Source organism: Meles meles, chromosome 5 (assembly GCF_922984935.1).
Source record: "Meles meles chromosome 5, mMelMel3.1 paternal haplotype, whole genome shotgun sequence".
Lineage (NCBI taxonomy): Eukaryota > Metazoa > Chordata > Mammalia > Carnivora > Mustelidae > Meles > Meles meles.
Window position 1 is genome coordinate 130,908,081 of NC_060070.1, and position 21,929 is coordinate 130,930,009.

At 37.0% G+C, this 21,929-nt stretch overlaps 1 protein-coding gene across 13 annotated transcripts in view; it reads left to right on the forward strand.

Annotated features, from left to right (window-relative positions):
* The window catches only part of PRPF4B (pre-mRNA processing factor 4B), a 38,702-nt gene extending 19,079 nt beyond the window's left edge, over nucleotides 1–19,623 (forward strand). Inside the window, exons 7-18 of one of the 13 annotated variants that reach the window (XR_006818284.1) lie at nucleotides 3,117–3,190; nucleotides 4,945–5,035; nucleotides 5,687–5,834; nucleotides 7,083–7,220; nucleotides 7,838–7,991; nucleotides 11,054–11,168; nucleotides 11,756–11,907; nucleotides 13,268–13,354; nucleotides 14,994–16,893; nucleotides 17,151–17,223; nucleotides 17,669–17,714; nucleotides 19,447–19,623. Coding sequence is in view for 2 of the 13 variants with exons in the window: in XM_046004562.1 (XP_045860518.1) it covers nucleotides 3,117–3,190; nucleotides 4,945–5,035; nucleotides 5,687–5,834; nucleotides 7,083–7,220; nucleotides 7,838–7,991; nucleotides 11,054–11,168; nucleotides 11,756–11,907; nucleotides 13,268–13,354; nucleotides 14,994–15,197 (1,163 nt within the window). In the remaining 11 variants the exon portion in view is untranslated. Of the gene's footprint in view, nucleotides 1–3,116; nucleotides 3,191–4,944; nucleotides 5,036–5,686; nucleotides 5,835–7,082; nucleotides 7,221–7,837; nucleotides 7,992–11,053; nucleotides 11,169–11,261; nucleotides 11,908–13,267; nucleotides 13,355–14,993 lie in introns of those variants that run through there. The other 12 variants (XR_006818282.1, XR_006818281.1, XR_006818283.1 and 9 more) reach the window with 12 other exon arrangements.
* Nucleotides 19,624–21,929: the final 2,306 nt, after the last annotated feature.

Genomic DNA, 21,929 nt, shown 5'->3' on the forward strand with positions numbered 1-21,929 from the left:
TTCATTGTATATATATCTCTTCTAGATAAGGACTTTAAAAAAAAAAGCATTACTTGGGCACCTGGGTGGCTCAGTCTGGTAACTGTCCAGCTCATAATTTCGGCTCAAGTCATGATCTCAGGGTCCTGGGACTGAGCCCCATTTCAGGCTCCATGCTCAGCATGGAGTCTGCTTGAAGCTTCTCTTTCTTCCTCTCTGCCTCCCCCTGCTCGTGCTTTCTAAGTAAACAAAATCTTTAAAAAATAAAAATAAAAAACATTATATCTAAAGAATTGGTCATTTTTAAGTCTTTCTAATTACAGTTGGTTGGTTTGAATCAAAATCCAAGTAAGATGCACATATCTCTTAAGATTTTATTTATTTATTGACAGAGATCACAAGTAGGCAGAGGGTGGGGGCGGGAAAGCAGGCTTACTGCTTAGCAGAGAGCCCCATAGGGGGCTCGATCCCAGGACCCTGGGATCATGACCTGAGCCAAATGCAGAGGCTTTAACCCACTGAGCCACCCAGGCACCCCAAATGCACATATTTCTTAATCTCTCAGTCTTTAATAGTTATTCTCATCCTTCCCTCCCCCGATTTCCATTTTCTTGTGGTGATACTGAGGCCATGTGTCCTATAAACTTTTTCTTTCCAATCTGATTTTGCCACGTTCTTGTTTCATTTATCTTGTTTTCTCTATCCTCTGTGTTTCTTGAAAACTAATAGAAGTGTTAGAGACCTGAGTAGATTTAAGTTAATTTTGGGGGGGCAAGAATACTGCCTCAGTAATGGTGTGTACTTGCATTGCATCAGGTGGTGTATCGTGGTTTGTGCTTGTCCTATTTTGATTGAGATTGAGATTGTGTGTTTAGGTAAAATAATCACATCTGTCCAACATGAAGTTGCCCTTCAGCTGTTCACCTGGCAGTTTCAGCAGCCATTGGTGATCATTCCTTAGATCCACTGTTTTTCATGGAGGGTGAGGGCACGTGGGCACACTCCAAAGTGGCAATTCTTTAATTTCCGTAATTCTTTTTGAGTTATTAGCTGTAATTCCGTAAAAGAAGAGGTTTCCATTCTTTGGATACCTGGGAATTACAGTTTGTACAGGAAAGTCGGGATAAATGCTTGGTTGTTTTCTTTTATTGACTAATACTTACCATAGAATAGAATTGGTACATTAACAACCTCTGGAGGTGGACCGGTGAGATTGGGGTGGTTTTTGTCAGGTTTTTATTATTTGGTATCATGTACTTAAATTCTCTCTGCAACTGAGATGGAGAGGGAGGGAGCCTTTTTAAGTTGGTTTCCAGTGTCTTTTTGATCCAAACCCTACAGGACATATTGGTATTAATATACTTATTAATGTGTTTCTTTCTAAGACTGGTTAGCAACTAAGGTCAGGTGTATTTAGGCTTTTGTAATTTATGCGTTTTTTTTGTGTTCCAACTAGTGAACTCTGCTGTTGTAATGCAGAAGCGGCTGTGTTCCCAAGAAAACTGTGTGAACACCAAAATTTAAAATTTCATATAATTTTCACATGCCACAAAGGATTCTCTTGTTTTTCCCTAAAAACCTTTAAAACTGTAAAAATGGGCCATATAAAAATAAGCAGGGGACCAGATTTGCTCCACTCTGTAGTTTGCAAACTCCCGTTCTACATTGGAAGTTATCACAGGATCACCTTACACATTATCATGTTCCAGAACAGAAAGAGCCATTGCTCCAAGGAACCGTGGTTCCATTTAATAGCAAATGCCATTTAGACTTCACAAAGCACTTAGGAGTGCTCATTATTCATGGGACTTTTCAGTGGACAAAGCTAGGACATACATACATTTTTGGAAAGGGGAGGTTCATACTGAAAAATTACCATTTCAAACTTGAGATTATAGGGGTTTTAACCTTGATTTTTTAGTTTTTTTATAGTGAAAAATGTGATTCTTAATAACATGATTATTTAGGTTATTTTGAAGCTCTTTTTTACATAGTTATCAGTATGATCACCAATATTGAATGTAGTGAATGCAAATTGAAAATTTAATAATTCTTTTTATTCTTGGGGTACATTCCAAGGTGTAAAGTCATTGGAAATACCTCTGTATGCTTACACCACACATTCGCTAGATTTAGGTTATTTGCTTTTGATTTTTAGTATCTTCTGTTTGATTATTAAAATGTCTTTCACATGTGTGTGTATTTTGCCTACACAAGCACTCACAGAAATATGCACACTTACTGGTATCAAAAGATCTTCATTCCTTTTTACAGTTATGTGCTATTCCAGTGTGATGACTGTGCCAAGGTTTATTCGAACTGTGTCTTCTAATGGTGGATGTTTGGGTTGTATCCAGTTGTTGATTATTCATTGGAACGTTAATTATAGTGGCATTGTGCTCATTTTTTAAATGCTTAACCACTGTGTCTTTGAAATCATTGCCTAGAAGTGAGGTTGCTGGGTCAAAAGAATATAATTGTGCTGTGTTTCCTTACTCTGTAAGGCTTGCACAGTTTTTGCCCCCTGCAAGTAATGTCTGAGTACTTGCTTATCAGGGCCTTGTTACCAGGATATTGTCCTACTTTTTGGGTTTTTTAGCCCATCTCAAAAGAGAAAGGGTATTTTGTTGTAATTTTAATTTGCATTTCCCTTACTGTAAGTGAAATTGGATGTATGTTCATATACTTAAAGCCATTATATTCCTTTTAAGGAGTCCCTTTTATTTTGCCCAGATTTTCTCAGGGTTATTGGACTTTTTGGGGGATACATAGAGATCTAGATCTATAGTGGGGTTATTAACCTTTTGAGATTTAAGTTGCAATTTGGAAATAGAATTTTTTAAAGAAGAACTTTGATTTTAATACATAGTCATCATTTAGCTTTTAGCATATTAATTTAAATATTGGAGGAAAACAGTGGAGAAAGTACTGTCATTAAGCCTTTCAACTTTCTAAAATGCATCCTTTTAGTAAAAAATGCATAACTTCATACATACTAAGTAATACAAAGTGACTTTAAGTTGTGTATTAATGAAAAACATGTACAAGTTTGAATTGCTAGTGATACTACATTGATGACTTATTTATGTTTTAATTTATATCTCTTTTTCAAATTATTACTGTCAATTTCCATTAAGGTTCATCTCAGAAAAAGCTCTTGGCACCTGATATGTTTACAGAATCTGATGATATGTTTGCTGCCTATTTTGATGTAAGTAATTTTAAATCCTAAAAACATAACTCTTAGACAAAATATATAATAGGGGCACTTGGGTGGCTTAGTTGATGAAGCGACTGCCTTTGGCTCAGGTCAATGATCCCTGGGTCCTGGAATTAAGCCCCACAGCAGGCTCCTTGCTCAGTGGGGAGCCTGCTGCATCCCCTGCTTGTGCTTGCTTTCTCCTTCTCTCTCTGTGTCAAATAAATCTGTATTATAAGAAAAACATACATATATATATGTATAATAAGTATGCGTTTGTGTTGTACAAAAAGAGAAAAAAGGATAAAGCAAATTAATACATGTTAACACTTGGACAGTCTGAGGGTATCTGGAAACTCTTTGTACTAGTTTTGCAACGTTTCTCTTAAGTCTAAAATTAGGTCAAGATTTTAAAAACAAGTATGGCAGAGCAATTCAAGAGCTTCAGGAAAGTTAAACACCAAATGACTTAAGCGTGTATTTTTTTGAAACAACTTTTTTTTTGGTTTTACAAACTGGGGTTGGGGGAAGGTTGTGGTTCATAGTTAGCTGAAACAAGGTGATGTCAGTAATTTCCAGGCCTGTATTAGAACAGAGTCCACTTTGGACTTCGATACTATGGGTGATTGAGAACTTGGGATTTGGATCCTAGTACATTCACTGAAAAGCTGGGAATGTTATTACAAGGAAGTGATTAAGAAATTTTGGTTTTTTAGCTATTAGTGACTTTTCTTGAAAAAATCTTAAAAACATATTTTATAAGTATGAGACCATTTTCATTATAAATTCAAGAGAACATGAGAAATAGGGAAGCTTTACCAAGGGAAAGTGGACGTAAAATAGAGAAATTAAAAATAGAGTAAGATTAAGCAGTCTGTGTCCAGGACCCTGAAGACATTGGTCATTGGCTTAAGTAATGTACCTGTACTTTGCAGCAGGAACGTCAAAACGAAGCTTAGGTTAAGAGAGAATAAAATGATTAAGCCAGTGAAAGTATCCATGCATATCATTTGCTTGGACCTGGAAGGGTCTGCCGGGTATCATGGAAGATGGTGCATCATACTCTTCAGAAGTGCCAGATACTCTTAATTTCCCACACGAACTGTTAGTGCAGCATATATGTGAAGAGAAATCGGGGGTGTTCCATGGACAAGGCAGTAAAAGAAATGTGAAAATTGGTAGGAGAGTTGAATACTGTTAACCGAATGCCCATCTGTAATTTTTGTCCTCCTTTGTCTGGTTTTTTTGTTTTTTTGTTTTTTTGTTTTTTTAAGATTTATTTATTTATTTGACAGAGATCACAAGCAGGCAGAGAGGCAGGCAGAGAGAGAGGAGGAAGCAGGCTCCCCGCGGAGCAGAGAGCCCGATGTGGGGCTCGATCCCAGGACCCTGGCATCATGACCTGAGCCAAAGGCAGAGGCTTTAACCCACTGAGCCACCCAGGCGCCCCCCTCCTTTGTCTGTTAATAGCTGTAGAAAACCAGAGCTGGATTTTGAGTTTTTATTTTCATTTATAATCCCCTCGTCATAAGAGTTTTTGAAGATAACTTTGTTAATTTTTTTCCTGAGCATCATTGTGATGTGAGACTTTGCTAATTGTGTTTCCAGCTACATTGCATTTACATAGGTGATGGTAAGAGTCTTATTTTGGCTAAAATGTTTTTATTAAATTATAGCTGGTTTTCCCCATTTGGGTTTTAAAGGAAGTGCTTTAAATGTCTGCCTGATCAGTAGGTAAATAGCTTTTGTTGCCTCCTTCATTTCAGAGTGCTCGTCTTCGGGCTGCTGGCATTGGAAAGGATTTCAAAGAGAATCCCAACCTCAGGGATAACTGGACAGATGCAGAGGGCTATTACCGTAAGTTCACAGTTCTGATTAATTTTAGGTTTGTTACAACATTTTTTAGAAGTATGTTGCTTGATGCAGTCACACATTGAAGAACTCTGAAAGTCACATCACAGTGCCATCACTTAAAATGGATGGCACATCTAATAGCTGCGTGAACCCATGTTGTATTCCAGTAAGCAGCTCAGGAGCTTCATGCATAGAAGTGAGGTAAAGACTTGATGTGCAACCTAAATCTATTCAAAGTTGTTTTCAGCCATGAGATAATCCTCCAGGAGGAAGGGGGAACGTCACTTCCTCGTCTTGATCTGAAACCAAGAAAAACGACACACAAGGAACTTGGGATGCCAGTCATGCAGTATTTGTCATTCAGGACTACAGTTGGAAACCCTTCAGTGAGCACATTTCTTCCCTACTCAATGTTAAAATCCTCAGCAGTTAATAGGAAGTGGGCATGCAGCTTGAACCACATTATGAAAGAGTGACTGATGGCGGCTCATCTTTGATTCTCTGTGGTGTCTAGGAAACCAGGCACACACTAGAGATTTGACACTTTTTTAAAGTGACTGCACTGTGTTTCTTTATGCTTTATTATGTATATCTCATAGTTTTGTTAAGTATTTATTATGGTCGAAATTCCCATTTTTTAATTTACTTTTTTAGGTGTGAACATAGGTGAAGTCCTAGATAAGCGTTACAATGTGTATGGCTACACTGGCCAGGGTGTCTTCAGTAATGTTGTACGAGCCAGAGATAATGCAAGAGCCAACCAAGAAGTGGCTGTAAAAATCATCAGAAACAATGAGCTCATGTAAGTTCAGAAGACCTATGTAATGAAACCTAAAAACACAGGTATTCACAAGTGAACATTTTAAAAAAGTAACACAATCTGTAAAACTATTGCATTTATAAAATGACAGAAGGCTGGTAGTGAATCTATTGCCTTTTTTTATTTTGTATAATAGAGGTAATTGCCAAACCCATAGGTTTTAATAAGCAGTCTATACCACACACTGAGCCGATGTTAAAGTTAACTTGCCATCAGCTTTAAAACACTGAAAAGAACTGTTATATTACAGATATATATTAACATCTTCAGCTACCATAGGCTTAGAAAATATTTTTAAAGCCATTTTAAAAATATGGCCTATTTGACAAATGATAACTCAAATTCTAGAGGAAAACCAAATGCTAATATTAGGTAAGGCATCTGTTCTTAGACTCGTATATAGTGTGGTTCCATTTTTGTTAAAATAGCATTTACATCAAGACGTCTTTGAAATAAAAATAGGTAAAATTGGGGGCACCTGCGTGGCTTAGTCATTTAAGCATCAGACTCTTAATTTCAGCTCAGGTCATGATCTCAGGGTTGTGACATCAAGCCCAATGTCTGGCTCCAAGCTGGGTGTGGAACCCGCTTAGGATTCTCCCTCCTCCCCTCCCCTCTCCCTGGAAAGAAAAAAAAAAATGTTCAAGATTGAATACCCTTCAGGCAAGGTGGGTTTATTCCTGCAGTATTTCTTTCTGTTAATTATTGTGGAAATAAGCTCCGGGGGAACAGTATTTGACTAAGTATAAAGTATTGTGACATACAATGTCATTGTGACATTATTTTTGTCACAATGTGACTTTATTGTGACATACAGAATTGTCATTCCTCAACAGGTTTACTGTTAGTACTTAAAAAATCTGAGCTACTTACCATCTATATGATACATCAGACTGGAACTAGTAAATATTATTTAGTTTGCTTCTGTATTCAGTTTGTTTTTTTTTTTAATTAATTTATTTTTTCAGCATAACAGTATTCATTGTTTTTGCACAACACCCAGTGCTCCATGCAAAACGTGCCCTCCCTATTACGCACCACCTGTTCCCCCAACCTCCCACCCCTGACCCTTCAAAACCCTCAGGTTGTTTTTCAGAGTCCATAGTCTCTTATGGTTCGCCTCCCCTTCCAATTTTTTATTTTTTTATAAACATATAATGTATTTTTATCCCCAGGGGTACAGGTCTGTGAATCGCCATGTATTCAGTTTTGAACTAATTTTCTTTTCAGGCAAAAAACTGGCTTAAAAGAACTAGAATTCCTGAAAAAACTTAATGATGCTGATCCTGATGACAAATTTCATTGTTTGCGACTCTTCAGACACTTTTATCACAAACAGCATCTCTGTCTCGTATTTGAGCCTCTAAGGTACACTGTCAACCCTTACATTACTAAAAATTCAGATAAACAGCATGAGAAATTTCTGTGTGTTTATTTTTACTAGTTAGCTCTGGTTTTGTCGTTTACTTTTGGTTAAGAACTAGCTTTGTGACAATCATTAATGTAGACAGTAATTGACCATATGTTGTGTGTCAGACACTAACCTAATGTAGCCTTCAGCTCAACAAGAGATTCTCTGAAAGTTAAATACTTCAAGGAAGGATCACAGTGTAATGAAAAGAAATGGGAGTAGTGAAGTAGAAATACAGTTTTGATCTTCAAAAGTATGGCTTCAGTTTTGGACTTTGAAATGTAAACCCATTCTAAAATCAATTGGAACTTTACCACTGTATGTCTTCCCTTCCATTTATTTTGAAAATTGAGTTTTATTAGAAAATTGTGTTACATACACACAGGTTCATGTGCTTTCATTTCAGTGTAGAATAATTTGTTAAACATCTGGGAGGGCTCATGAACAGATACTTTCATTTTAGTTAATATTTTGGATTTGATTTTACTTTATGCTTGAACATGTTTTTGCCTTTTTTATTTCCATTTTGCATTTTAACCCCTAATTTTGTGGGTTTTTTTTTCTCTCCTAAAAGTATGAATTTACGAGAGGTGTTAAAAAAATATGGTAAGGATGTTGGTCTTCATATTAAAGCTGTAAGATCCTACAGTCAGCAGTTGTTCTTGGCATTAAAACTCCTTAAAAGATGCAATATCCTACATGCAGATATCAAGCCAGACAATATCCTGGTAAGTTAAACAATCAGGCTGCCTTGTACATCCATATAGGTTACAAGTAATGTGATAACCACTGTATTATTCTAGAAATGATGTCTTAAAAGAATAACTCAGCATATTACCCATTACAAAGGACTTAGCCAGTGTTTATTTTCTTAGAAATCAGTCTGTGAAATTTTATAGTAAAGTACAAAGAAAGAGGAAATAGGCTATTATCTCAGTTTTATCCTTTAGATTGATGGATTTAGAGTACACACAAATCCCAAGAGGGCCTTAATATAGTAATGATGGGCTTCCTCTGGTACCTAAACACAAAAAAATGCACATCTTGCTGATTTAAAATAGTGTTCCCAGCTCTTTGTTCTCTGATTTGTGGTCTCACAGGCTTAGAGACATTTAAAGGAATTATCTCTTAAATAGTTGTATAGAGTAGTGTTTTTATAGGTGCCCAGGAATGGCCCAAAGACAGAAGAGCTCAGCTGTGATTAGGTGGTAAGTTGAAAGGTGTTCCTTTCACATTCTTCACCTCTTAACTAAAGATTTCTGGAGTGGTAATACGCAACTTTCACAGGGTTTGTGTTTTTTAAATTTAGAAATAATACCTTTTCATAGGGGAATGATGAATGCACACAATGCATACATACCACTTCCTTCCCTGGCCCCATTTCTTTAACCCTGTTCTGAGGTATTCAGAATTGGGGGTATGTTCACAACTTGGGGAATTCCTAGCTTGTCTGCTGATAACATTCTACACTTTTTTTAAGATTTTTTTTCTTTATTTGACAGTATAAGTAGGCAGAGAGGCAGACAGAGAAGGGGCAGCAGGCTTCTCACCAAGCAGAGAGCCGGATGCAGGGCTCAATCCCAGGACCCTGAGATCATGATCCAAGCCAAAGGCAGATGTTTAAGCCTCTGAGCCACCCAGGCCCCACTAAACTTTTTTTTTTTTTTTAAGATTTTATTTATTTAAGACAGAGTACAAACGGCGGGGAGGGGCAGCAGGAGAGGGAGAAGCAGACTCTCCACTGAGTAAGGAGCCCAACGTGGGGCTCGATCCCAGGATCCTGAGATCATGACCTGAGCCGAAGGCAGATGCTTAACTGCCTTGAGCCACCCAGGTACCCCGTATTCTACCCTTTTAAAAGATTATGACCCCATTAAAGTTCATTAAGGACACCTCATCAATAGCTTAGCTCTTATTCAGATTTTTCTTCTTTTTTAATACCTTAAAATATTTCCTTCCAGATGACCACATTAGTTAGGAAACATGGTGTTGTAATAGATTTTATTTGACTTCACAATCTGTTACACATCTAATATAACTTGGGTGTAGAGGAGCTAATAATTACAGTGAAATAAATGAATTGTCGACTTCATGTTACGAATGAATTGTAGATTTGTCTAGTCAGCTTCATAGTTAATTTTTACCTCAATTTTATTTCTTTTAAATTGTGAAATGTATCATCTGTATCAAAGCATGTATACAATATGTAAAATTTAAAGGTAACTATGCAGTGAACATCTGTGTAACCATCATAGATGTTAAAGAATAAGACAGTTGCCAGAATCTTAGGAGCTCTTGTTTTTAAAACTTTGTTTTCCTTAAGTTAATGCTATGCTAGTATAGGTTTACACATGAACTTCAGACACTGAATGTTGTCTCCTTCCTGAGAAAGGGGGAAAGTAGACATCAGAAACTAGAGGGAGCTGTTTGTGAATGAAAATCCAAACCTTTTAGCCCAGAATCAACCATCAGTGTGGTAAGGAGTACCATGTTCCTCAGGGAGGATAGATGTTGTCTAGTCAAACTGATGGAGTGCGTATAAGTATGGATACCCAGCAATTGTTAAAGGCATTTTAGCCAGCCCAAGAGTCCTACTCATAGGTTCTAATTTTAAAATTGTCCCAGGATTTCTCTGGGTTTTAAACTTCATCCTTAAGTAGCTGAATGCAGTTTATACCTTAAAAAGCTTCAAAAGTACTTTTGCATTTGAAGATAACTGATTTTCCTGGTCCTCCAGGAGAAGAGAATGGTTATGGATATGGGAGTGAGAAATAATCATTTCCATTAATAGCTTAATTCCATGGATATCATCTGTAATGGGCCAATCTGTAACACTGACCAGACTTTATGATATCCCAGTAGAAAGTGCCTAAGGCTATTTATTTAAAATGTTATGTTTCTTTGGGGTGGGAACGATAGGCCAAGTTCAAGTCCCAACTCGGAATTTGTGTGTGTCTCTTTTGAAGGGGGGAAGGGACTCTGGAATATGAATTACCTTCACTTGTTAATCCTGAACATGCTTCTGACTCATGAGTGGCAGCAGCCATGGGAGCAACTCCAGCCTTTCTCAGCAGATGTCACTGTTACTGTGTATGTTGAAGTATTTACAAAGGAAAAAAGAAACAAATAACTAATATAGAGTTCATATTTATCAGTTGTGCCAAATGTATTTTAACATTTTCTTGACTAATACCTTCTTCATATTTAAGGGATTTAATATTTTTTTAGACTTGAAGTGATTGCTAAATTTGGGATGGTCTAGCAGCTACGGATGAAGAATGTTTTTATTCTGTTTTTGTCCAGATTTAATCTGAATCATCCTCTGCTTTCATTGCTGTCATAATTTTCTGGCAACTGAAAGTTACCTTCAGTCAGTTGAAAGTTAATCTAAGTCTGATTGCTTATTAATGAATTATCTTCATGTTCCTTTAAATAGCAACTCAACTTTATTCAGGTATTCTGGGGATTTTTAGAAGATGCTTTGCTTCAATGAGATTTTTCTCTACCCCCCTTTTCAGAGTAACATTGGTTAAAATTGAATGTACTTGGTATTATCCCATATTTCATTACTGAGAAAAGTTCTTTTACTAATTATATTCAAATATTTGATAGCTCTTCATTTTTTGTAAATAGGAAATTGAATTATAAGATAATTAGAAAAGGAATTATAAAACGGGTAACTTTGTTTTCAGTATTGGAAGTAACTTCTCAAAGCCAATTATTTTTATCTGATTACTTGCCTTAATTATTTCTGGCATGAATTAAACTTCCATGATAAAATGTTTTGCAGGTTAATGAATCAAAAACTATTTTAAAGCTCTGCGATTTTGGGTCAGCTTCACATGTTGCGGATAATGACATAACACCTTATCTTGTCAGTAGATTTTATCGTGCTCCTGAAATCAGTAAGTTTCTTCAAATGTTTTTTGACCTGGGCCATCATACACAGTGGAAACAGCATATTTAATGTCTAAGTACTGTTTTCCATCGCACTTCAGCAGCTGCACGAGGTCATTGATGAGGAAGGGAACCGTAGCAAGTTCATCCTCCTCAGGTGGAATGGTGGTAGTTGTGACAGGAGTCTTGATCATGTCTGGCAAGAGTAGCAAAACAGTTGTGGAAAATCCTCGGCTTTAGAAGACTGCTCTTGATTACTCAAGGTCTGATTATCAAATTTATGGATTGTATGGGACCTTTGTTTTTTGCTCTTCCTGTTGCCTTGGTTGAGGCTGGTTAGCATCTCCACCAAAGGTGAAATCAGAAAAGAAATATACATTTCCTTCTGCCCCCACCCCCCCCGCCCTTTCAATTCCTTTCTCATTCCCTCATTTTTTAAGAGTCTGTTAAGAATTAGTGGGGAAAAAACATGAAGCTAATGCCAAAGTGAGGTATTAAGATTGCAGTTATGTAGGCCAAGCTAAAGTAACCCCTTATTAACGAAAATAGTTGATTGTTTCTGTCATTGTCTATTAAACTTCAGTTTTGTTTTCAGTTATAGGTAAAAGCTATGATTATGGTATAGATATGTGGTCTGTAGGTTGTACCTTATATGAACTCTACACTGGAAAAATTTTATTTCCTGGCAAAACCAATAACCATATGTTGAAGCTCGCCATGGATCTCAAAGGAAAGATGCCAAATAAGGTAGGACATTAACATGAGCTATTTATTGGTTGTTTGTTTGGTTGTTTTTCAAGGTCTTAGCAATAGCTTACTATAGACCAGTGGATTGCTGACACTTTACTCATCACTAATGGCATAAAACCATTTCAGAAAGGCAGGTGTATGGTTACTGTGACTGCTTAGTTCTTTTTCATTTCTGCTATTTAAAAATAGTGGTTCTAATCATCCAAGAGCTATCAAAAGTGATTAAGAGAACTCCATTTTCCTGTTCACCTCTAATGTCTCTTTGCTTTTCTTTACTCTGTTAAGCAGGAGGGTAGGGTCCTACAGTTTAGAGTAGAAGTGGAGTTGAGGAAGAGAGATTAATGAGCATAAATTTGTTAAGCACCATACATGTATATATGACTGTTTCATGTCTTTGTTCTTCCCTTGTTCCATTTATTATCCTTTAATGATGGGCAGAGAAGCAGCCTTGGGAGCACACCGTTATTGGTAACAGCACCAAACATGCTTGAGAGGTGGAATGAAAAAAGATGCAGGTCAGGTTAGTTCAGATGTGAAGAAGGGCTCAGTTGTCAGAGAATGACGGGGTGAATATTGGAAAAGGAACTTGATGGCAATCAGTTTATTAAAGATTGAAAGTTATTTGGGGAAGGTACCAAGAAAAACTCACTTAAAATTGACCTCTTTCTAACATAAAACTTACCCTTAATGCTTCAGGTACAATAATTAGTTTCAGAAATGAAGCAGAAACTTCAGCCATTTATAAACCTGTCTCAGGGCCATATCTTAAACTTTGATAATTTTAGCTTATTTGCTGAATTTCTGAGCGAGTACAGATTTTGCCCCATGTAAGTCAGAAGCCATTGTGTTTTTTAGGTACTGTCCAAATTCTCTCATGTTGGACTTGTTTAGAATAAGTTACACAGAAATTAGTTATGTTGGTATTTGTTTTAACAAGGTCTGACCTGTATCATTTCAGGGCTCTTGGAACATAGTTTATAAAACATCATCGGGTTTCTTAAACTGCCAAGAGAAAAGGCCTCAAATGTGTATTATTTTTCCTAAGAACAAATGATTTCATATTTGAGTCTCAGTTTTGAGTAGTGAAAGCATCATGTGATATTATAATTGGTTTAAGTCATTGCCTGGGAAAATATAATTTCAGGTTATTAAGTAGTTTCAGGCACAGCATTAATATTAGCTTTTCAAATATGTTAAACCCTCCAGAGCAAGGAATCTAAGAGATTCCTTAAATGAGAAGAGAAATCCAGAGAGACTAAATAAGTCTTACTTGTGACTTGTTATGTATTAAATTATTGGTAGGCCAGACTGTTTTGTGATAGTTCAAAACCCAAGTTTTATTTTGCTTTATTGCCAGATGATTCGGAAAGGTGTATTCAAAGACCAACATTTTGATCAAAACCTCAACTTCATGTATATAGAAGTTGATAAAGTAACAGAGAGGGTAAGTCCCTTTTAACTGTGCTACGTTAAATGATTGTCTTCTTGTAAACAAGCTGAATACTGGGTGGTACTAGGAGTTGTGAATATTTAAAACACTAAAAATAATTTCTCTTTGCTGGTGGCCAATTCCTGAATAAAACACAATGAGGTTATGAACAAGAGGAAGGAAATTAAAAATGTTTGTCTAGTATAATGAATCTGTTTTTATGATAGATCATATTTAGGCCCTCTTCCTCTGTTCTTGGAAGCATTTTCTTTCTCTGCCCTCCCATCCAGCTTCTGGACTGCTTACCAGAGTGATCTTTTTTTTTTTTTTTTTTTTAAGATTTATTTATTTATTTGACAGAGAACACAAGCAGGCAGAGAGAGAGGAGGAAGCAGGCTCCCTGCTGAGCAGAGAGCCCGATGCGGGGCTTGATCCCAGGACCCTGGGATCATGACCTGAGCTAAAGGCAGAGGCTTTAACCCACTGAGCCACCCAGGCGCCCCACCAGAGTGATCTTTTTGAAAACAAATCTGATCATGTTATTCTCGGTGCTTAAAATCTTTATCCTTTTGTTGGGTTCCTCTCTGATGAACTCTGCGGTCTTGAGCAGTTTGCCCACCCCCTCAGGGTCTCTGTAACCTCCCCCATTCCACACTTGGCAGTCAGCTGAAGGGTGTGCCATGTTATGTATCTCTCTGCCTTTGTTCACAGACCATCCTGGCCTTACTTGCCTCCTCTCCTTCCTCATCCCCTAAAAATAACTTATCCAACTTCAAGCCTCAGGGGAAATACATACTCTATATGAGCCTTTCCAATCCTCTAAGTTGAAGTAGGGACTTTTCCACTTTTTTGCCTTATTTTATTTATTTATTTATTTATTTATTTATTTATTTTTGCCTTATTTATTGTCTGTTCCTAACTTTGTCAGAGCACTTAACCAGCACACAGTTTCATGTCTGTCACCACTTCAGGGCAGGGAGAGGAGAGTTGAACCAGGAAGTGCTTACTGTTGTTATTACTAATTACAATTATTGCTATTAATCATATAATTATTAATTATGTAACAGTGTGGGCATTTTCATAGACTTCCTGTTAGCAGTTTGATCTTTTTACAAATTTACAGTATGTTTTTTAAAAACCTTCATAGCTAACTTGGGGTTGGTTTTTTCTTTTCTGGTGGGGGGGTTGGTTTTTTTTCATTCAGTTTTTTTCAGTTGGTTCTTAAAAAGATATAGAGAATAGGGGCATCTGGGTGGCTCAGTTGTTAAGCATCTGCCTTTGGCTTGGGTCATGATCCAGTGGTCCTTGGATCAAGCCCCACGTCGGGCACCCTGCTCAACAGGAAGCCTGCTTCTTTCCCTTTCCCACTCTCCCTGCTTGTGTTCCCTTTCTCGCGGTCTGTCAAAATAAAGTCTTAAAAACAAAACAAAAAAAAAAAAAACAAAAAAAAAAAATGTAGAGAACGGAGGAAGCCACGTAGAAGTTTTAAATGAATAGATGATATATATGTATCATCATCTATATATATATATGTATGTATGATATATATGTACATATATTAAAATTTCTGATAGACCATGCAGTCTGATTTAAGATACATATACTCAGTAACTCTTTAAAAGTAGACATACACATCTTTAAAAATTATTTTTAGGAGAAAGTTACTGTCATGAGCACCATTAATCCAACCAAGGACCTGTTGGCTGACCTGATTGGGTGCCAGCGACTTCCTGAAGACCAACGTAAAAAAGTACACCAGCTAAAGGACTTGTTGGACCAGATCCTAATGTTGGACCCAGCTAAACGAATAAGCATCAACCAGGCCCTACAGCATGCGTTCATCCAGGAAAAAATTTAAACGAGATGAAGAAGCTCCAAGGGTTTGAGTAATTAAATACAAAGACTGAAGAAATTTCACAGCAGTTTATTAATGTATATAAACTTATAAATATTTCTCCAGCAAATTTGAGGAAGCATGATATATTTGAATTAACACCAAGGGTGATATTTCTTTTAGAAATGTTAGTTAATCTGTTTTGTGTCTTATGTGAAATTTCACTGTAGAACTGTTTTAATTGCCAAGACTGCACAAAATTACAGTGCTAATGTACATGGTTGCAGTTCACATAAAAGACAAAAGCATCTGTTATAAAATGAGTAGTAATACTGGGTGGTTGATTTATTTTTAGCAAACTTGGCTTCATATTGGTCTTCAGATAAAATGGCCAGCATAAATGCTGTTTATATTCACGTTTTCCTAGGTGTGTGTGTGCAGGCCACAGCAGCATGCCCTTGGTGTAGTCAGTGCCGAAAGGGGTCTGTTCCTTCTTGAGCCTGCCTGCAGGGATGGTCTCCTCTTTTAAAGCAGGTTGTGTACAACATTCAGTACACTGAAGGTAAGCTAAACCATCAACATCACTGGTGTTTTAAGATGTTATTTTATTGGAACAGTTGACAATGAGGGATATTAGCTTTGTGGCGGAATTCCCTGCATGTGTGATAGCTGATGTTGTGTTATTTTTGGCATTGCAACTGTGGTGTAGTTACAGTTTCCTTTCTGTTCATCGCATTTAAAATCGGAAGAGTGTGCGCTTGATGGACACAGCGCCTTCAGTGTACTGTTTCTTACTGACTTTCAGTTTTTTAGACCAACTTGCTATAGACTTTATATACATTTTGTTAGATACAGTTCGTAGTGACGTAGAGACAAGGCATCGTTTTCCTTTACTAATGACACATGTTGAGGCCTAATTCTGAAAGTCCTCATATTTAAAAGTTAGACAACATAATGAAATTTTTAACTATTTGTATGTCATTTTGAAAGTGTACTGCTTTATGGTAAAAGTGTTTTTCATTTGTTCATTGTTTTCATTATTTGTGATCATGTTGTCTTTCAATACAGGCATAAACCTTCCACTCTTGAACAAAGCAGCTGCTTTTTAAAAGCGGTAATTGCTTCTTTACCTTTTATTTCTTTTGTAAATGAAGCTTTTCTTTAAGAATGTGACTTTAAAGTGTTGTCTATTGCATAAAACAGTTGACACTCACTTATTGTAAAGTGAAGATTGTTCTCCTGCATGTGAAGTGGACCATGCAGATTTCTGTATGTTCTCAGTATGCATCACTAGATAATAAAGTCTTTTGTGAACAAGGCATTTGTAGCCATTTTTAAAAGTTTTTGTCTTCAGTGCTGGTAAGTCAGGTAAACCATAAATAGTTAAAAAGCAACCTTTCATTTCTTCCTTTAAGTCTTTAAAAGATTTTTTTGTTAAAGATGTAAGCTTAGCCACAAGTTGATTGTTTTATTAATAATCAGGATCCTAACTATTTCATCAAAAAAAAAAAAATCCTACAGATATTGTCAGCTTTCAGTGTAGTGAGATAATTCCTGTAGGTTACGGGGTGTAATTCAGGATTTAACTAATGTTTCTGCTATTTTCTCACTTTTCCTTTTGATGGTGCGGAAAGAGAAAAGGAAAACGGGGCACAGGCCACTCACCGCCTTCTCCAAGGGGTCTGATTTGCTGAGACACCAGCTTCACCTTCTTAACAAGGTTATTTCTGACAGCATGTGTAGATAAACATTTAGCAACAATTTAAAACCAAATCATGTAAATCAGCTTGGTTTTGCAACACAAAGGAATTTGTATTTTTAACATGGTAGGAGAGAATTTTCAGAAATGTATGTACATCTTTTCTGTTTGGGTGGTAAAATTAATGCTTGTCTTCCTAAGCATTGTGGAAAATAACCAGATTTTGGGGGTTTAAATAATATTTTTAAATTGTAAATGGGATTTTTTTATTCACCCAGGCACCTAATTACAACAAGCATGCACATTTTGGTGCATTCAAGAATGGAAAATCAGAATAGCAGCATTCTTCTGGTGGGTTTTGCTCCATTTAAAGACATGAACTACAGCCAGGAAGGTGATAGATGATATAATAAGCCAACTTTGAATCTACACCCCGTCTCTTCATGGTTTTAGACTTACTAAAAATAAATAAAAGGTGGTTTCCATCTTCAGGTAGAGTGAAGCCTTTTAAATAAGGCCTCACGGGTGCAGCTTATCTACCTTACCAAAATGGGTAGTGATTTTCCCACCATGACTTACTTTATTTTGGTGATAATATGCTGCATATTCAAGTCTTTTGTAGTTATTTTCACTCAAAGTAGTAAACATTTTGATGTTTCTGGTGATTTTCATGGCTTCATTTTATATAATTAATAAGTAAGTTAACTTCCACTAGAAACAGTTCATCTTATGCCTTCAAAACTATACCTATTCCTTAAAAAACAAAGTTGCTTGTTACTTGTTCTTTGTGTTTTAGGTGCAGTTCAGTGGAAGATGATGACAGCCAGAAGACATGAGCTAAGGTTTCTGTCCTATAAAAGATTTAAAAAAAAAAAAGAAAAAGAAAAAAAGGAATTCTCCATTTAATTTTTGTCTAATTTTTTAGTTTTCAGCATTATGATTTGGGTTTCATTAATGTTTGGCACTTAGAGTAGTAGTGCTATTGTGGTGTTCATCTGTAAAGTGCTTGTTTTATCATACTTCCTGCTTCCCTTCATCCCTCCCAATAAAAACAGTGGTCAAATGTAGTAATATTATGAAAGCCTCTTGAATGGTGAGATTCCACATAATACATGGCCGTCAAAATTGGTTCCTAGGGGTTAATAGAAAAATAGAAACCACCACAATCACATACATCAAAAAGTAGTTTTTAGCTTTAGTTATCTCCTTGGCAAATGCAAAAGAATAGAAAGTGGAACTTTAAGAACGCTGTTGCCCAACTCCTTTAATACTCTATTCCCTGAATTTCTCTTTTAGTAACTATTTTTGCAAGTACTTCAGTCATGGCCTTAAGATAGATAAAATATTTAGAACCACTTTCAGTTTTTCTTCTTAAGTGAGAGAAGTAGATCTTTGTTCCCAAATTAAGCATTCCTAGGTTTGTCTACTCTAAAGGAGCCCTGCAAACATTCTTTATATACATATACATGGTTTTATTAGAATTAGTAATTTTGCTGAGGCAGAGATTTGGAATTTTGTAAGACCTCTATTAGATGGCAGTCGTAATTTAGTGCATTATCTTTAGCCTGCATTCATGTTTCAAAGTAGCTGTATAGTTTTTAAATAAGTTAATCTCTGATAAAGCATTTGGGTTTTTTTAGACTTCACAACAAAATATCACATGGTTGTGAGACGTCGGGGTTCCTAAGTCTTAGGACATAACCCTCGAAAAGGTCATAGTTCTTTCTGTAGTCAGGGGGTAAGTGAGATCCAGAAAGCAGATATGCTGTAGCCCCCATTCTCTATGTGGACCTTCTTCTCAAAGGTATCGGACATTAGGTGGGAGCATTGAGGTTTTGAAGGAAGGGAGTATCTTGTCATAAATTTTAAAGACCTTCCCAGTATTCCTGTTCACCTCTTAGTCCTTATTAGTTGCATCCTTATTATTCCCCAATGTAGAACTCATTCCACTCTACTACTTTCAAAATAAGTTTTTTAAGATACTCTAATTTTTTTTTCATTATAGTAACCACCTTTTTTTTCTCCAAAACAAATACTCAGGACATTTCTACAATACAAAAAATGTATGTTTTATGGTATGTGGTAGAGGCAGAGAAATGTAATATTCTCAGATCTGTTTGATATTTGCATTCCTCCTACTATGCTCTACTTGTTCTTTATCATCATTTTGTAATGCTAGCTGGTTATGTAGAAATAAGATCTCTGGAATGAAACAGAGGAATCACATGTCTTCAAATTTAAGCCAAATAGTTAAAGAATGCCCTTTTAAATGTTGGAGATAGGAAAGAAATGGATACTCAAGTAATTTCATTAATTATGATGACATCATTGGAAATTGGGCTTCATAAAAAGTGTTTCTTTCCTTTTCATACCCTAGTTCAAGCATATAGTCAACATGAGTTTTATCATCCTCCTAGATGGGATGTCTTCCTTACGGAAATGTTCACTACAAATTCATTTGTGTTTTTTTACATGTCAGTAATGTACACTAAATTGACTTTAAAAATGTTTTCCAGTTATTTGATAGAGATCATCATGGCATCTTTAATTTTTTTTTTCTCCTTCTGTATGTAGGGTAAGGGACTGTTCTTCTGAAGAATCTTTCCGTTTAATGATCAAGATGTGGAAGCTGCTCTCTGAAAATAATATGTATCCCGGTTACTGTGGTATCATGTGAATTGTAACTTGCATTTTAGCAGCAATGTTTCCAATTATTGGAAAACTTAATAAAATATGCCTTTTGTTACCATACTGTTTCCAGATTTTTCCTTTGCTGGAGTTTACTATTTTACGTTTTGTTTTAAGTTAAAACAGCATTTCCTCTCTAAGGTTTCTGATATGCTATTTCACTGGTGTTCATAGATGTGCTTTGAAAGGTATTCTGTGCCCGGGGCGCCTGGGTGGCTCAGTGTGTAAAGCCTCTGCCTTCGGCTCAGGTCATGATCCCAGGGTCCTGGGATTAAGCCCCACACATAGGGCTCTCTGCTCAGCAGGGAGCCTGCTTCCTCCTCTCTCTCTGCCTGCCTCTCTGCTTACTTGTGATATCTGTCAAATAAATAAAATCTTTTTTAAAAAAAGTATTCTGTGCCCAAATATGATTGGCAACTGTCAGATTAAATTTAAATATTTATGTTAAAACTTCTCAGAAGATATCTGATATGCATTGTGAACCTCAGTGAAGGAGAAAGGTGTAGACAGAAGTTTACCAAACCACTTGGCAGAACCTGCTGCATGGAAACAGCCAATTTAGTATCTTCCTTACAAACATCAAAATACTTCTAGCAGCTAAGTGCAGAACACATGCCAAATAGAAACATCATAAGTAAGGAGGTAACTCCCTTTTCTGTAATGATTTAAATCAGTTGGTTCATTGTACATGGGGAAACCTGACAAATATGGACCATATCTTTATAGTCTATCCACTCCTCATTTTCTTCTGAGGACATGTACTCAAAACAAAAACTTGTAAAATACCTAAGAGGGACAAGGAGATCGAATCTTCAACACAAAGCAGGACTGGAGGAGGCAGGGCCAGAGTGTCTGGCTGTGTCGGGTACATCCATCTAGCAGGTGCCTAGTGGTCGAGTCCTGGTGTGGTCGAGTCCTGGTGTTTCTAAGAAATGGGCCAGAATGGTGTTTCTAAGAAATTGGTCAGAAATGGCGGTGGCTCTGGACAGCCGCCTTGCAAAGGCCCCAGCTGTAGTGTTCTACTTGGGCTGGCAGAGGATGAAGAACTACATACTCTCTCTAAAGCAACTGACAAGGGTCATGAGATCCTGCTTTTTATTAGGGAAGGTAGTATGCAGGGTGCATTGGGTTTGGTGGGGGCTGGGGGTGGGGGGCTGTGGCAAACTTTGAAGAGATTTTTCTCCCTGTGCTTTCATTGATGAGAAAGAATCTGCCTCGGGTAAGATCCAAAAAGAGCTAAGAAAAGCTCACATAACTGTCCTCAGTACTGGACAGTCAAAGTATGGGGAATTTTTAAGCAAGCCGGAAAGCCAGATTGATCTGAAGTTTCCTGAACAAGAATCACTTCAATTTATAGGTATCTTTTAGAAGCTGCCAAGTGTTTCTTCAAAAATAGTGGTGGAGGAAGCTGACTTCCAACAGGTTTGAAAAATTGCTGTCTTCCAAGTTTGTTGGTAACTACAGTGCTCCCAACCCCCAATGGTAAGTTTTTCTCTTAGCCAAATATTGCCTGTTTTACTCCCATAATTTTACAAGATGAGTTTAGGGTGGGTACATCTACTTCCCATGTATGTAACTTTTCTGACCTCATTTTAGGGACTTGATTTAAACAAAAAATTCCACTATTTTTACTAATATAAAATAAGTACCTGTGCCTTATAATTGAAATCAGCATTGCTGCTAATACATTTTTTACACAGTTAAATTTAAAACAATTTGGGACTAATAGGAAACTCTGATAAGTGTTTCAGTAACCAATTCCTTTTTTAGGTCTAATGGCATCCTAAATAAAGTAGCTCGGTTATGTTTCCAGTAAGATTTGCCCTACCTGTCTCCAAGACATCAAAGCCTCCCACCCCACCAAAGCAATCCTTCAGTGCAGAAACCTATTTCTTGGAACTGCGGACACAGGGATCTTCCATTATCTCTACCTCTGAAATACCCCTTCCTACCTTCTGTTTCATGTCTCCCATGTGCATTCCCACTCTTGGTCTTCCTGGAAACGAGGGCTTGTGTCTTCAAGCATGTTCCTGATGGTGGACACATGTCTTGTAAGAAGCAGGACGTGAATAATCTGAGTTGTTACTCCAGTGACGGTTAATTTAGTCCTGAGGCGGCCCATTCCATCCAGTCTGCCCTCCTGTGTCATTCATATCTTTCCTCTGATCTGTTTTTTAATTTGCCAGACACTTGATTCAATCCTTATGTGATTATATGCGCTAAAAGATCCGCTACCTACCTGACACATTAGGAAAGTGAGGAACTCAGGTGCAGATCTGTCACGTGGCAGAGCCTGGCTGTGGAGAAGGCCCTCATGACTGCTCTCACATAACCGTCCTCGAGGCTGGGCTGAGTCCTTTCCCTAACGC